At 40.7% G+C, this 17806-nt stretch overlaps 1 protein-coding gene across 9 annotated transcripts in view; it reads right to left on the bottom strand.

Annotated features, from left to right (window-relative positions):
* Nucleotides 1-17806, bottom strand: part of LOC125517287 (putative callose synthase 6) — a 72347-nt gene that overhangs the window by 38741 nt on the left and 15800 nt on the right. For 5 of the 9 annotated variants that reach the window (XM_048682477.1, XM_048682469.1, XM_048682475.1 and 2 more), the window contains exons 3-15: nucleotides 15887-16002; nucleotides 15611-15792; nucleotides 15077-15177; nucleotides 4582-4697; nucleotides 4303-4499; nucleotides 3657-3757; nucleotides 2335-2444; nucleotides 2158-2242; nucleotides 1952-2065; nucleotides 1726-1866; nucleotides 1135-1239; nucleotides 907-998; nucleotides 708-831 (exon numbers count right to left, since the gene is read on the bottom strand). In XM_048682477.1, the coding sequence (XP_048538434.1) occupies nucleotides 708-831; nucleotides 907-998; nucleotides 1135-1239; nucleotides 1726-1866; nucleotides 1952-2065; nucleotides 2158-2242; nucleotides 2335-2444; nucleotides 3657-3757; nucleotides 4303-4499; nucleotides 4582-4697; nucleotides 15077-15177; nucleotides 15611-15792; nucleotides 15887-16002 (1584 nt within the window). Of the gene's footprint in view, nucleotides 1-707; nucleotides 832-906; nucleotides 999-1134; nucleotides 1240-1725; nucleotides 1867-1951; nucleotides 2066-2157; nucleotides 2243-2334; nucleotides 2445-3656; nucleotides 3758-4302; nucleotides 4500-4581; nucleotides 4698-15076; nucleotides 15178-15610; nucleotides 15793-15886; nucleotides 16003-17806 lie in introns of those variants that run through there. The other 4 variants (XM_048682471.1, XM_048682470.1, XM_048682473.1 and 1 more) reach the window with 4 other exon arrangements.

The following is a 17806-nucleotide window of genomic DNA, read 5'->3' as shown; positions in this document are numbered from 1 at the left end:
CATCAATATACATCTTTATCCCCAAGCGCCTCGATTATGTCTATTCCCAAGCTCTTGACAATTGTATTATTTATCTTGTTGTTTGCCTTGTGCCTAGCTTGTTATCCTCATATAAGGTGTTCACATGGTTGCATTTAGGAGAACATTATTTATCGACAAAGCCTAAATTGTAGAAGAAAGTGATAAAATTTTCAAATTACCTATTAACACCCCTCCCCCCTCTCTAGTCAACCATCTCAATCCTTCATTAGCGGATGACAAGAACCATCCTGATATAACCTCGTCATGTGTATTTCTAGATAGTCATATTCCCACTTAAGTCCCCCTTTTTCATGCGAGTGATTGCCGACCGGAATCCGTTATGTGTACGTCCTAAGTTAATTTTTTTGTTCTCAGGATTCTACGAGGTATTGAAACTGTTGAACTTTCAATTTCTATTGGCAAAAATCATAAAATTATATAATAACTTCTATATGAATAGGCCTTTTGAATCCACCCGTACCACACAAAAGAGGAATTGATCTACATTACAAGAATACTTAGCATTTACTAACTAGTTAGCATTACCATTAGTGTGCAGGTATAAAAAGGAATTGAACATGCTAGATTTTCAAAAAATGGAAAACGAGGTACAATGAAAAGGTTACCATGTGAGGAATACATAACAAAAGCAGATATCATATGCAAGAAAACAAATTGCCACTTACATGGTGGAAGATATAACAAAGACATTCAGGCATAAAGCGAACACTAGAAGCTTCACCCCAAATTAGAAGATACAACCCTATGTAAAGAAGCTTATGTTGTTGTGTGGAGGCATCATCTGAAATTCTACAAGGAATTTACTTAAAATTAATGAGGATAATTTTGAGAACAGGGTGTGCAACCAAATGTAATATTTCTTACTTGATGTTTGACTCCAAATGCAAGTACATGCACCATGAAATGTAATTTTGGAAAACTTTCTTCATCAAGTCATCGATTGTGTAATGATCTATCTACAAGTCACATTGGAAGATCATGAATCAGTTTAACATGGACAATAATAAGAGTATAAAACTATTTGGAAAAGACATCCACAAAATTTTGTTGATCTAGCGTACGTGACAGAAAGAAGTTCATAGAAAGATTTACCATGTGACTTTGTCCTTCCCTCTCGTATCTGCCACCACTTCTTTTCATATCCACGTTAGCAAGCAGCAAAATCAAATGCTCCTTCTGATTCTCCATGTTACCTTTCTAGCACAGCAAAGCAAAACATACTATGAAATCCTAAATAAAAATAAAACACCTTTGTTCCTAACCACCCAACACAAAAGCAACATATTACTTTTTGACTAGATAGTAGTGCAGATCGAGTGCCTCCAAAATGCTTTGCTTCACTTATTGACATTTATAGATAAATTTTATATGTGGTCAGTGTCATTACATAGAGCGACAAATAATTTGTACATACTACAAGTATATAACCGCACATTGCATTTTTCTGTCTATTGCCATAACACAAGCAATAATCATTTGAGTTCCATGTCAAACTAATTATTCAAACTCCCAAATTTTGCAAGTTGTTCACTAATAGTGATTTAGAAAAAAACGATTGGAAGGATGAAAGTGCTCAAAGTACTAAATAAATGTTGAAATCAGAAATTTCAGGATCATGTGGTGATGAAATATTTTGATCACATGTAGTTTGAAATATAAATTTAAGTCTTTCTTAATTTCCACCTGAAATCCAAATGTTTGCCGTAGCCAATCAATCAAGTCATGAACAATTGGTCCTTCTATTGCTTCAGGTACATTAGTTGTATATTGCCTAGGTATTGGAAGATTACTTATCCCACGAAGAAGGTCCACTGCTGCTTTTATCTGTAGTTTTCAAAAAAAATCATTCGCACTACATTTTGTATCAAAATAAAGCAGTCCAAATGGAATTTGCAGTACATAACCTCACCTCGGGTATTTCCATTACAGGTTGCGGGGGACCTGGAATATTAAGGGGAAGCATGTTGTAATGATGTGAGAATGAAGCTTTCTCCTTTTCAACCCCTTTAGCGAACTGATCAAACTGCAAAACTTATACTCCAAGTTAGAATAATGTTCCATGATATGCAAAGAAATCATATAGATGAAACTATTTGCAGTTTTTGGATGCCGAACCATGGATTTATGACTTCCGGGTGCCACGTTATTTAGCACGTCATATAGAACGGATGCAACCTGATAGTATCTACTCATTTTGTCCCTATATGTGGTCCATAAAGAGAAGTTGAACATGTCTTAAAGATGTCCTTTCTTACAAATAGATACTTAATGCAATGCAATGTTCAGGCTTACGACTTTCTCATGTGAAGGCCCTCAAGATTTTTTCTACAATACTGCTCATAGAACTTCAGTATCTCTTTTGCATCAGTTGATGCAAGCCTGCGACTTGTTTCCATTTCATCCTGTGAATAACAAGCATCAAAGATGTGGAGGCACATGTAAACTACTTTCAAGACGACATGGAGAGTTACAAACAATCCACAATGGTTCTATTAAGATATATATGATTGTGTTTGCATCAAATCACTTTGTTTCAGCTTATTTGTTTTAAAATAGCAAAATTATATGACTCCTCATTCAACAAGAGTTTGCATGCACTAACATAGACTAAGTTACTCGAAGAATCATCTATTCGAGTACAAAGACAAGCTAGGACAACTAGATGCATAGAAGAACAACATACCAACCAGTACTTGGTTTGGTACCGAGTATTAGAAGCACTAATTCAGAGTCCTCTTGCTACATGGCAACTTTTACTGGCTTTGAGACCTATTCAAAGAGACCATGGGCTAAGCCTACAATGGGAACAGTGTGGGCTTGGCAATGTGCGGGTTTGTTGCCTCTGTTTGCACAGAAAGGATGGTATATGATAGAATATGCTTAGGGATATAAGAAAGTTTAGGTAAAGAAACATTCGTTGGATATGGGTAAGAATCAAGAAAATAATGAGGAAGAAAGGGCTTGTGATTTTGTCAAGACTCAAGAGTTTGAGCTGAGATCCCAGTGTGGAACAAGACATTCGCCCATAGATAGGGATTCTATGTAATCCTTTGAATGATAGAACCGACCAGTGCATAATCAATAGTTCAAATAATCCTAGAGGCTAGCTACCACAGTTTCCAGGATTAGGTCCTACGTCGGATAGACTCCGGCAGGTGTGGCACTCTAATCTTCCTTAAGACTAGTTCTTTTGGTGGCTTCTTCGAGAAGCATCCCCCATCCCATTCACTTGGGCTTCTAGACTAGCGATGATCTGACTTGTTTACAGGCTCAAACGAATTGGAGGGGGTGGACTCCAAGAAGTTGGGAGGGGAAGCTTCTGAGAGAAGCCACAAAAAGAACTGGGCCTAACACCATTTTGCAAAATCCCCTCTAGACATTTTAGACGGGTGTTTAATACTACACGTCAGCATTAGGGTCAATATCTTGAGCAGAAGAATACATGCAATAATATAACCACTAACCATTTACAAAAGGAATTATTGAAAAATAGTTGCTTGTCCAGTCAAATTTGTCACGGCAATAGAGATAATTCTCTGATTTACAGTTTTTAAGTGGGCAATTTTCTTATTGTGTTGACTATTGAGCATCCAACTCCAGCAGTATTTGCATACCTTTTCCAGCCTATGCAACAGATAGGTTCTAAACTGCCGAACTCCACGACCACTTGAGTGTGGATCCATCTTGTGCGTATACTCAAATGCAGTAAACCGGCCTTTTTGATCATGCACGAGTAATAATAATTCAACAAGTCAGGTGGAAAGCAGAGGAGCAAATAAGGAGCTATATGAACAAAATTTTGTAGCATGAAAGTTATAGTTATTCCCCACCTTAGAATATACTCCCAGGAGTATAGAGTCATTTTCTAGATATATAATGCAACCACATGCTTAACTAAATTAAATTTATTGTATGACATGACCAGTTTACTTAGACAAAAATTATCTAACCCTGATAGTTAATGTTAGTTTTTCAAATTTTTCTATAGTTAATGTTATAGCTGGTTTGCATTACTAATAACTAATCATAGGGCATTTTTAATTAACTTCATTTGAGACAACAATAAAAAATGGATGGTTGTACTATTTACGCAAAATTGATAACGACATGATCATGTTGGTTTGAGTAATAATAACTCTAAGCATCGAGTACTATTTGCTTGGTGGTTAGAGTGAAGCCAGATTTGAACAGTAGATATCCTAGCAGTGTGAGTATCAATCAATAGGGAGTATGTAAGTGCAAAGTAATTAATATACTGACACAGGTATGCGACGCGCGGGTTCTCCTCCTCGATCTCTTTGGCCGCACGGAGAATTGGGACGATAGGCACGAGGGAGGCTGGCACGAGATCACTCTCCTCATCCCCGCTCTTCTCATCCTCGCTCTCCTCGAAGTTAGGTGTCACAGTCATGTCGTACAGGACAGATGCAATCTGATAGTATCTAGCCATCTCGTCCCTATAAACAAAACATCAACATTGCTTAAGGATAACCTGCTTTTACAACTGGACCGTTAATGCAGAACAATGCTCATGCTTACGACTTTCTCGTGGGAAGATCATTCTCAAAAATATATTTTCTACGATACTCCTCATAGAACCTCTTAATCTCTTCTGCATCATTGGACGCAAGCCTGCGCCGTGTCTGTTTTTTATCCTATCAAATAACAAACATCAAAGAGGTGGAGGCACATGCATTACTACTTTCAAGATGAGCTGCAGAGCTACAAACAATCCACATTGCCTCTCTTAAGTTATATTTACTTTTTACAAATAAATACACTTTGTTTCAAATTATTTTTTTCTCAGAAAGAGAATCTATATGACTCATCTGTCAAGAAAATTGTGCGCAAAATACGTAGACTAGATGCAGACAAGAACAGTGTACCAACCAGTACCTGAAATGGTTCCAGTTTTGGAAGCACTGATTATGAGTCTCCTGGCTAGATAAAAAGTGTTATTGGCTTTGAGCCCTATTCATAGCGGCCATGGGCCAAGCAAGTGATGGGAGAAGATTGCATGTTGGCAGCCTTTGTCCGCATAGACAGGAAGTATGGCATTCTTAGGGATATAAATAGATTTAAGAAAAGTAATCATCTAGTGGATATGGTTGAATATTCTAAACTCTGAGGAAGATAGATATCGTGATTTGGTCAAGACTCAAGAGTTTGAGTTGAGATTCCATTGTAGATCAAGGCAGTCGCTTATAGAAAGGACTCCTGGGTAATCCTTTGAATGATAAAATGGATGAAGGCATAATAAATAGTTCAACTAAGCCCCAGAGCCTAGCTACCACAATTTTTGGGATTATGTCCTGCACAGATAGAGGAGGCCAAGTGGGGCATTCTGGTCTTCAGAACATTTCCTAGGCTGACCCATAACATTTAAGACTAATATTTTTAAACGGCACACTACACAACAGTAGTTCCGTAGATAGCTTAACTGCGGATTGTCGCCCCAACTACTTCCCCCGCTAAGCACTATACAAACTACAAAGCAAGCCAGCAAGCGCGTGCTAGTGTGAACATGCAAGCGAATATCAACATTTGTGGAAATGATGATGTGTACGTGTTAAAGATAGCAGACAACCAAATTACTGATGTCAGCACATGTAACACCAAATCCAAAAAAATCAATGCTTGATTCACGATCTGTTATCACTTCAATGTTCGTGGTGCCGAGAAATTTGAATCTAGATCTCATATGGTCATCTTTAGATAACTTACTTTTGAGCTCAAAAGTTACGACTTACCAACCTGCTCACAAGTAGTTATCAGGCTAACAAGAATGGGACTATTTCAACAAGATGTTATCGGCGTAAAAATCACTCTTATGTATGCTTTGCCACCTATTTGTGAACCCAAGAGTCAACAAAGTGAATAATACGTGAGTTATCAGACTACACATATGTAGTTATGAACTGAATAACAAGATCATGCTTGGACGCCCTAGTTAACTACACGGTATGGTGCTAGAATGTAGCCTATACATCTGAGTAACAATTGTTGTACCACGGTGAACACGCTAACATGAAAAATTGGGTAACTACATTAGTTCCATGGGAGTAACCCCACCGCTAGCAAGGTCACAACTCTAACATGAAATGTTGGGCAACTACAATAGTCAAATGGGAGTAACCACATTAGTACCATTGTCGTAATTCTAACTTGAAAAGATGCAAAACTACATTAGTCCCATTGGAGTAAGTACAACGGAACCGTGGTGATAAATTTTGACATGGGAAGCTATATAAATAAATTATTCACATGGGAGTGACCATATAAGCACCATGATAATAACTCTAAAATGAAAAGTCGGGTAACTACATCAGTACCATGTGAGTAACGGCATCGATGGCATGATGATAACTTCTAAACAGAAAGGTCTGGTAACCACATTAGTCCCATGGGAGTAAACACATAGATACCATGGTGATAACTCTAACATGAAAAACTAGGTAATTAACTACATTAGTACTGAGGTAGTTAGCCACCATGAAAAGTTGAGTAACTAAAAAAGTTGAAAGTTGGGTGGTAATTGGTAGTTATAACTTGAACTACACGTAACTTCATTAGTGGTGTGATGGTAAAGAGTAACCTCGATCGCTGGGTAACTACATCAGTATCACATTGATAACTATAACAGGAGCAACTACGTAACTACATGAGTATCAGTGGTGGTAGCTGTAAATTGAGGGTTGGGTAACTACTACTGCTATCATAGATGATAGTAGCTATAACATGACAAACAAGATACCTACCTCCATGCTATAGTGATAATGGTAAGCTGTACACGTGGGTCACTAGTTCATTGTCACGGTGATAACTATAACTCAGTAGATAGGTACTACCTCGCTGTAATGGTGTTAACTAAAAACACAAAGATAACTATACCATCACTATGGTGCCCACTTATTACCAAAACAATCACTAAAATAATCAAGTTGGACACATGGCAACCATAAACTAGTAGCACCCAAGAAATCTCTTCAATCCACTAGACATAGAAATCATCTAACCAACAAAATTGCTACATAGCAATACAGCTAATTGGTTATGCCATTATCCAAATATTAGGACAACAGATGCAAATACAGTACTACAAAAAAGAGCATTAGACACGTCCCTCAAAGATGGTTTTGACCTAGTGGAACTAAACCTCCTGTAATAACCCAACTGCAGGTGGATTTGTTTCCCTCAGAGGTAGTTAATACAGCAAAGTTGCCACTAAAAATCACGGATGCGGGCGAAAAAAACAAAACCTCCTCCAAGAACTATAGCCCACGGGCGGTTTTGTATTCGAAACTGCTTGTATCTAAAATGTAGGCCCATAACCCACCTAACAACTGGACTCAACCCAGGGCAACCCTGTATCCCCGAGTCCCCCTCCCCCTCAATGCGGTAAATGATCATAACAACTTCCTGTGCTAATTCCACTGCCATCCGATTAGTTATTTCTAATGATTTAATTTGGATGTAAAAATAATGACTTTACTTGCTTGTGTCTGCTTGATTGGGCAATTTGGCTTGCTGTTATGTTCCAAACTATTTCGTTATCCACCTTACCTGCCCATTTTACTTACCAGGTTTTGGTTCAACCATTGGCAGGAAAGACAGTTCTGAATGTTGTTACCTCCATTCCTATGTTGTTACCTTTGCCTTTGATGGTTCATAAGAAATCATCAAAAAGTTCTCTGCTCAATAAATAAAATATACATTTGCATAAATAATACTCCATCTTTTAGATCACCAAAGGAGTTATCTAAAAGATCTTTTATTAGTTTACAGAGGGAGTAGTTTGTTTATGCACTTTATGTCATACATAGTCAACTATTCATTTATACCTTCACCGTATGTGTGTTTACTCAGGTACATAAGCAACCTTATCATATGTATCAACCTTTAGTCGTCCATACCAAAGCTGGTAATTCTTAAGCTTGTCTAGTACATGCCCCAGCCTTGATTAGGTTCTCATGTGTATCTATCTTCTAGGTTCGAGCTATTCACATGGTATTTAAATACATGCCAGCAGGTTTGGTGCATACACTTTCTTACACAGCATTTGGTTTTCACCTGCAAGCCCACAGCAGCAGATGCACAATTTGTTCATAATTCGCCTTCCACTCTATATTGTCACAATTGTTCTAGAAGTATGTTTGCTATAAATATTTCAAGTTAAACCACTAATGATCTTGATTAAAACAGATGGAGAATTGCTGCCTTTATGGGCTCAGTGTTATCTTGGTTTCTAGACCCTCAATTTATTTTCTAATGGATGAATCTTTCCTGATGTGGTGATTCTTCTTAGAAAGTAACGTTGTGCACTTATATACCTCTTCATGGTTTAGTTGCGTCCAACAATAATCTAATGTTGTGATTTTAATATACAGGACAAAAAAACATGCTCTAGTCAATTTCGCTAGAAAAGAGAACCCTGTTAGCAACTAGATGAAATAACTCGGGTGCATGATTAGAGATCATAAAATAAGCAATGGCTACAGTGAGAAATTCATTCGAACTGGTTCAGAGGCTAAGGCATTGGAAAACAATATGCCCAACTGCATGGAGATTACCTGATCATGGAATGCAATGGAAATGGACTGCATGGAGATGTGGCGTACCATTACCATGCCAATGAATTGCTTGCAACACCCAACAATCAGCCATATCCTACACAAACATCGGTGCTTATATGGCACCTATGGGGATGGCTCCGTTGGTGCTCTGGTGACGGCCATTGGGATGGCTCCGTTTCCGTTATAGAGATGTAGCCACATGGAAACGTTGAACACATTCCACCTTCTTCTGAGGAACAACCACACAATTCGGCCTCTCCTTGTCGGCGGCATGTGCAACGAAAGCTAAATGGTTTGGCAAAATTTTATCAGATTGCCAAGTCAATTCCTAGTGTGTGTTCGACGAAGGCGACTCATCACCTTAGCCCTGACCGTTGACCACGTATACAACCCCTGTCCATAACTTACACATGCATATGGATGCCAACAGGTGTACCGATCGATCTCCCTTTCTCTTCACATGCATTTTTTTCCTTTTTTTGGAAAATTCACATAAACTAATTGGAAATACAACATGTTGTTGCGGGAAGTAAAAGATCGGAAATACGACCAACTATGATACCGCATGTTTAATTACCAGCAATCCGTATTAATATTTTAACAATTGTTGATACAGTGGAATACACACAGGGATGTGCAGTGGAATATGAAAAGTCAGATAATAACCTATGGTCTTCCATGGCGAACAGTTATGTAAGTACTCCCTCCATTCTTAAATATAAGTCTTCTAGAGATTCTAACAAATGACTATATACGGAGCAAAATGAGTGAATTAACACTTTAAAACATGTCTACATACATTCGTATGTTGTAGTTCATTTGAAATGTCTAAATAGACTTATATTTAGGAACGGAAGGAGTACTATTTATCTTTTGTTTTGACATATAAAGGCTCTTCATTTTTATTTTTTGCGGGAATATAAAGGCTCTTAGCTACAATCCAGTAAACTATATGGAAAGGCATTTTTTTATAGAAGTACACAACCATATTCCCCAAGATATACATAATGGTACGATACTTTTTGTGCGTCTATCTGAGAGTATTCTCCTCATATTCAACGGCCGAGTGGTCTAGATGTATACGGAGATGCAAGATTTGTATTTGGCAACTAGCATTGTCCGTGACGGATCGCGCCTTCCCATCATCGGCACTGGTTCCAAACGCCTCGCCTCTTCCTCTGGTCCCTTCGATCTCAGCCATGTTTAATATAGTGGCTGATATGTTGGCCATTCTTATTGGCAGAGCCAAAAAGCATGGTCACGTGGAGGGATTAGTTCCTCATCTGGTCGATGGAGGAGTATCCATCTTGCAGTATGCTGACGACACTGTCCTATTTATGGAACATGACATGCTAAAGCGCGCAACATGAAACTTATATTATGCCTCTTCGAACAATTGTCTGGTTTAAAGATAAATTTTCACAAGAGTGACTTGTTCTGCTTTTGGGAAGGCCAAAGATGAGCAAGATACATATAGACAACTATTCGGGTGTGAATTAGGATCTTTACCATTTAGTTACTTGGGCATGCCAATTCACCACCGTAAATTGTCTAATAAAGAATGAAAATGCATCGAAGATCGTATTGAGAAAAAGTTGAGCTGCTGGAAGGGCAAGCTTATATCTTATGGAGGTCGGCTAGTGCTGATTAATTCGGTACTGACCAGTATGCCGATGTTCCTACTCTCTTTTTTCGAAATTCCGAAAGGGGTATGGAAGCGACTGGATTTCTTCAGGTCTCGTTTCTTCTGGCAGACAGATGAGGCCAAAAGGAAATACAGACTGGCGCGATGGGACTTCTTTTGCCGGCCAAAAGACCGGGGGGGTCTTGGTATTGAGAACATAGAAATCTAGAATAAATGCCTTATGAGCAAATGGCTCTACAGGTTGGAGACGGAGCCGGAGGGCATGGGCACAGATTTTGCGCAATAAATATCTGCAGTCGAGAACACTTGCTCAGGTTATCATGAGACCAACTGACTCGCCATTCTGGAAAGGGCATATGAGAACGAAGGATTTATTCTTTCGTAGGGTCAAATTCTTGGTTGGCAATGGGATGTCAACAAGATTTTGGGAGGACACATGGTTAGGAGAGACACCCCTGGTTGTACAATATCCCACCCTTTTATAACATTGTGCAACGCAAGGAGGATTACGTAGGCACGGTGTTTCAAACGATTCCCTTGAATATTCAGTCCAGACATGCGTTAGTTGGTGAGCGGTGGACTGCCTGGTTGCACTTGGTTCGGAGATTGGTAGATGTTTAACTTTTGGACCAGCCGGATTTGATGCAATGGTTTTTACGGTGAAATCTTTCTATGTGAATTTGATTAATTCTGGCACAATCTCAAGATCGTCGCATATTTGGAAGATTAAGGTTCCCTTGCGTATTAAAATTCTTATGTGGTTCGTCCACAAGCAAGTAATACTCACCAAGGACAACTTAATCAAGAGGCGATGGGTAGGTAGTTCACGTTGTTGTTTTTGTGATCATGATGACAATACAACACTTATTCCTTAAATGCCCACTCGCCAGATTGCTTTGAAGAACCATTCATATAGCCTTCAACATTAATCCTCCAGTTGACATTGGATCGTTGTTTGGAACATGGTTAGCTGGGGTTAAACATACTACTGCAGCTCGTATTCGGATTGGAATATGTGCGCTTATGTGGGCTATATGGGACTGTAGAAATGATTTGATTTTTAACATACAAGACAATTTAACTTTTTTGCAGGTTATCTTCAGAGCTGCCGCATGGATCCGTACGTGGTCCTTACTCACTCCTATGGACTCCAGGGAGTCTTTGGTTACTGGGTGCAACCAGTGGGATATAGTAGCACGGGCTATATTCAACCGGTTCGGATGGCGGTTGCATAACAGGATCGGAGTCTGGGGAGCTTATACTTTATTTTGCCTTACCGGCTGTGATTTGGAGTTTATACTTTTATTTTCTTTGTTTTGCTTCGCTTGCGGGCTGTAATACCTTTATGACTTTGTGCTACTTCGAGACTTTTTAATAAGATGGCTGCATGCATCATTACGATGCAGAGGCTGGGGGTACGCCAACATTTCCAAAAAAAAAAGATAGTGTTAAGAACTTCATCTCTGTACGTCAATTGTCTACTGATAACTCTATGTCCGTCCGATTTGACCCCGTGGGCTTTTCTGAGAAGGACGCAGCTAGCCGAGCTCTTCTGATGAGGTTCAGTAGTTACAGGCCTCTCTACCCGTACTCCAGAACCAACCCCTCGGCGTTTTCCATTAGTGGCGGCGACCTCTGGCATCCGCGTTTGGGGCATCCTGGCGGTGCATCATTTTCTCATTTAGTTCGCAATATCCTTCCCGATATTAATAAATCACTTACCCCCTCTCATTCTTGCGGGGCATGTCAGTTAGGGAAGCAGCATCGGCTGCCTTTTGCAACTTTTTCCACATTTACTACATTTCCTTTTCACATCGTCCGTTGTGATCCCTGGACGTCCATTGAGGAGTGGTGGCTAGTTGCTCGGACTTTAAATACTATTAAATAATAATGTATGATTTTACACTTTTACCCTACGCGCCAAATCTGATGCATGTGATGTTCTCCAACATTTCTACAGATTTATTCTACTCAATTCAATGTGTTCATCAAGTGTATGCTGTGCGACAATGTAGGTGAATTCCTCAACATCTCTCGTCGCTCCTTCCTTGGCGAGCACGGCGTCTCCTTGCGTTCATCTTGTCCCCACACACCGCCACAAAACGGAAAAGCTAACTTGACGTCACTACATGCAACACGCCACGGCATGTCGTTTTCGACGAATTTGTTTTTCCCTTTGCCTATGCCACACGCCGCGCAACACCGGCACCCTCCACAGCAAATCCCGCCCATGCGCCCTGCATCCACATAAGATCGCCCGCCCAACCAACCTCGTCCGCAAGTGCACCCACTGAATCCCATTCCCCGCCACCAATCTCGGCCCGCCCGCTGCAACCCACACGCCCCGGCTCACATCGGTCACCACCAACCGCACAATCTGTCATGGTCGCGATGCACCCTCAGTCTCCCTCCACTTCCGCGCCTGACATGGCCCCTCCGGACGTTCCATCCCCAGCATGCATGGGTGCGGATCCCAGATTGCCTTCCCCACCGGGCCGGCCTCTCCATGTTCGCCACCCGGCCGCCCGCTTCCACCCCACGCTGTGCCGGCCAGCCACCCAAAAACGTTCACGCGATGCGTACCCGAGCCAAACATGATTTTCTTCTGCCCAAAAACCTCTTAGACCTTTCTATAACAACCACATAGATCTCTCCCATCCCAACGTCGTACAAACACGCGCTCATAGATCCTAACTAGTATAATGCTATGCGAGAGAAATATCATGCTATGCTACAGAACAAGACTTGGTCTTTGGTTTCTCCACCTGCAGGTGTCAATCTGGTGACCGGGAAGTGGGTGTTACGCCACAAGCTGAACCCCCACGGCTCCCTCCTGCGGTACAAAGCTCGCTGGGTCCTCCATGGCTTCACCCAACAACACAAACTCTACTTTGAGGGTACATTGAGCCCCGTCGTCAAGCCGGCGACCGTTCACGTCATGCTCAATCTCGCTATCTCCTCCGATTGGCCGATTCTCCAGTTGGACATGAAGAATGCGTTCATCCACAGCCACCTCGACACCATCGTCTACAGTCAAAAACCATCGGGCTTCGTCGATGTTGCTCATCCCTCGCATGTCTGCCAGTTGCATCGGTCATTCTACGGGCTCAAACAAGCCCTATGCGCATGGTTTCAGCGGTTCACGCACTACCTCGTCAAGCTCGCCTTCGTTGCTTCGTGGAGCAACTCCTCCTTGTTGGTGCTCCACCGGGACAACGCCACTGCCCACCTCCTCTTGTACGTGGATGACATCATCCTCACCGCTAGTTCGCCGTCTCTGCTCCGCACCATCATCTCATAGCTCCACCACGAGTTCGCCATGACTGATCTCGGCAACCTGCACCACTTCCTCGGCCTCACTGTTTCCCATAGCAAGCAAGGTATTTTCCTATCGCGGTAGGAGTATGCCACCGATATCCCGAAACACCAACCAATGAAACTAAAACAAATGGTCACCCAAGCACCCTTCAGGCATGCAAAAATACAGAATGTCACCCAAAGGTCGGTGACACCAGGATAATCAATGGCAATACAAGATGCATGCTAAATCAAAGCTCCACAACAGTGCTCAATGATCAATGGCTGGACACCATCAACTTGATAACTTTGGTACCGTGGGTGTGCATTGGATATATGAGTGTTGTGAAAGAACTTGGATGAATGCTACTGCATTATCTAGTAGAGTGGTATTAGTTGCGCATAAAATGAGGAGATCAACGGAGGAAAAAAAGTGCAATGTTCATGTGGGAGGCATCATCATTTAAATTTAGAAGAATGTTGATAACCAAGTGTTCCTTTGCTTGCCAGCAGGTAATCATCTGTTCCTCACATTGTATTCAAATAGATGAATGGAATACTACAAGTTAAACTGGTCTACTAATAATTTATATAATATAAAAATCAATTTTCAAAACTGTTCCTCACATTCAAGCTCTGCCGCGCAAATGCACGGGTCACCCCACTGGTTTATGTAGAAAAGAGAACCATGTGAGGGACGGGATCAAATAACTCGGGTGCATGATTAGATATCATAAAATAAGCACTCACATTAGTCTGGAATTCAGTCAAACAGATTCAGGGTCTATGGATGCACATTGGAAAATATTATGCCCATCTCACTCATATATTGAGGAGGTTACCTGATCATGGACTGCAAATGAAATGGATTATATGGAGATGGAGGGTACACCATGAATTGCTTGCAACACCCAACAATCAGCCATATCCTAAGCAAACAACAGTGTGTCATGGGTAACGATGGGGAGGGCTCCATTGGTTATCAGGAGACTGTCTCGCCATGAAGATAGGCGTAGTGATGGTGTCATCGACGACATATCCAGCTGAGGAGGTACACGGGGGGAGGGCGTGGCTGGCGCATCGTGTGGTATGAGATAGTGGTAGCTCACCTATGTTGCAAGCTAAGATGATGGTGGTGACTCATCATTTGTTGAAAGGGTGCTGGGGGCGGAGAGCCACGAGTGGGAAGAAAGGCTATAGCTGGCAGCAGTGCCGTTGATGACTGAGGATGACCTGCGAAGGTGGGAAAGAATGGGAAGATGTGGTGTTTGGTGGAGAAGACACGAAGTGAGCATGTCGGATGACGCATATGTGTTCTTGAGATAAGCGAGCTACGAGAACAAAACTACTGACTGTAAAATAATTAGATTAGGTAGGGAAATAAGATTGGGCTGGAATTGTTCGCAACACAAACCATTAATAAATGAAATTATTTAATAAAAGTACTTGTGCTTGACAAATTTATCATATATAGGTTTTAGAGCTGGATGCACAAGCTTTGAATTACATGAATGCATACCTTTTTCAGCCTATGCAGCAGATGGGTTTTAAACTGCAGAACCCCAGGCTCTCTTGAGTTCGGATCCATCTTGTGCGCCTTCCCATATGCAGTAAACCGGCCTTGTTGAGCATGCATGATTATTTATAACTCGACAAGTCAGGTGGAAACAGAGGAGCAAATAGGGAGACACGATTACAAAAATTAGTACCATGAAAGCCATGGTCATTCGCCAAACCCGAGAATATGTAGCCACATGTTAAAATAAATCAAGTTTTTTATATGACGAGATCGATAAACCTGGGAAAATTTTATCTAACCCATGTAGCGAATGTTATTTTTCTAAATTTTCTATAGTTAATGTCATAATTTGGGTTGTACTAATAATAACTCATCTTACGCACAAGTTTATTGAATAAACGTCATCTTAGAGAAGAAATAAAGTTGTATGGTTGAGCATAGATTACTGTTAGCTTCGTGGTTGGTATATAGCCAGCTGAGAGTAGAGATAGAAGGAGCATGGGTTCTTTGGTGCAAAGTAATTAATGTACTGACAGAGGTATGCGACGCGTGGGTTCTCCTCCTCAATCTCTTTGGCCGCATGGAGAATAGGAAAGATAGGAGCGAGGGAGGCTGGCATGAGCTCGCCATTTCTGTCCTCCCTCTCCTCAAAGTTAGGTGCCGCAATCATGCCATATAGGATGGATGCAATCTGATAGTATCGCGCCATCTCGTCCCTGTATGTCATACATAAAGAAAAGACATACAAGCTTAAGGATGGATTTTTAATATACAAATGGATGGTTAATGCAATCCAATGCTCATGCTTACGGCTTTCTCTTGGGTAAATCATTCTCCAGGAGATATTTTCGGCAATACTCCTCGTACAACCTCTTAATCTCTTCTGCATCATTTGATGTGAGGCTCCGATGTGTCTCTTCTTCATCCTATCAAATAACAAACATCAAATATGTGGAGGCACATGTATTAGTACTTCCACGACGAACTGGAGAATTAGAAACAACCCACAATGGCTCTATTAAAATTTATATTTATTGTTTCTACATCAATGCACTCAGTTGTAGATTATTTGTTTTCAAAAGGAGAAATTCTATGACTCCTCGCTCAACAAAAGTTCGCATGAACTAACATGGACTAATGGTTTCAGAAGAGTAATGCTACACTTATCGTAAATAAACTTATGTGTTTTACGTAAAAGGCAACATGGATACTTAGGCCTGGAGACGGGGAAGGAGAGGGCCCCACCCAACTGAAAATCAGGGGGGGGGGGGGCAGATTGATTATTAGGCAATTTACAAAAATCATTTCGTAGCTTCTCGTAGATGTAGTATTTCGGTTTCAGAATGCTATTCCAGGTTATTAGAATCATTATCTGTTCGAGTAGTAATTAGGTCAAGCCGTTAACAGTAACTAAATGCATAGAAGAACAGCGCACCCACTGATACCTGACTTGGTACCAGTGTTAAAAGCACTAGTTCTGATCCCTCTTGCCATATGACATATGTTATTGGACGCGCATTACATAGACAAGGGAAAATGTGGCACGCTAGTGTTCAGACCCATGTCCAGGCATGGCCATAACATTAACGCTAACACTTCTCGGCAGCAGGACATGCCTACACAAGTGTAGTTGTTTAGATAGCTTGAACACATAATGTCGGCACAACTACCGACCCCACTAACCATTGTAAGGACTCTAGAGAGAGCCAGCTAGTGCGTCCAAATTGCGAGCGAGCTAGCAACGATCAAAATTTTCTCAAATGATCAAGTGTACATGTTAAAGATAATATAAATATAAATTTCAGATGTCGGCAACATTTAACATGGAACCTAAAACATTCAAAATAATAGAGATCTCTGATGATCACGGCTCGATGACTTCTTTTCAAGCTACAAAGTTACCAGACAGTAATACGCGAGTAACCAACCTGTTCACAACTAGTTATCAGGCCGAAAGATAAATTCCCTTTGGAATGCTTTTGATGCCTTTTCAAACATAAAAGTTACCTTAAAAGGGGAACTATATATTTCAAAAATTGGTATCGGATTACAAATCTGGCCTAGGTATGCTTTGCCACCTTTTTAGCTCAGAAGTCAAAAGTGAATAATACGTGATATCTCAGACTATTCACATGTAGTTAGCACTTAATAACTAGATCATGCTTGAACATCAAGTTATGTATATCACTAATATGGTGGTAAAATTTAACTTGTACATCCGAGTAGCCACAACGACACCACGGTGATAACTCTAACATGAAAACTTGGGTAATTACATTAGTCTCATGGGACTTTCCACACCGATACACCGTGATAACTCTAGCATGAAAAATTTGGTAACTACAAGTAACCATATAGGTACCATTGTGATAACTCTAAAATGAAAAGTTGGATAACTACACTACCCGCATGGGATTAACTACATCTGTAGCGTGGTGATAACTCTTAACATGAAAATGCTTGATAACTACATCAATCACATGGATGTGGCCATATTAGTACCATGGTGAAAACTCTAAAATAAAAGGCGGGTGATTATATTAATCCCATATGAATCACCAAATCATTAATATGATGATAATCTAACCCAAAAATTGGGATAACGACATTGGTCCCATGGGAGTAACCACAACAATAACAGAGTGAAAACTATAACATGATAAGTTGGGTAACCACATTAGTCCCATAGGGTGACAACATCGAAATCATGGCGATAGCTAACACAAAACG

This window comes from Triticum urartu, chromosome 6 (genome assembly GCF_003073215.2).
Source record: "Triticum urartu cultivar G1812 chromosome 6, Tu2.1, whole genome shotgun sequence".
NCBI lineage: Eukaryota > Viridiplantae > Streptophyta > Magnoliopsida > Poales > Poaceae > Triticum > Triticum urartu.
Note: the sequence above shows the minus strand (reverse complement) of the source record. Positions and strands in the feature narration are given on the sequence as shown.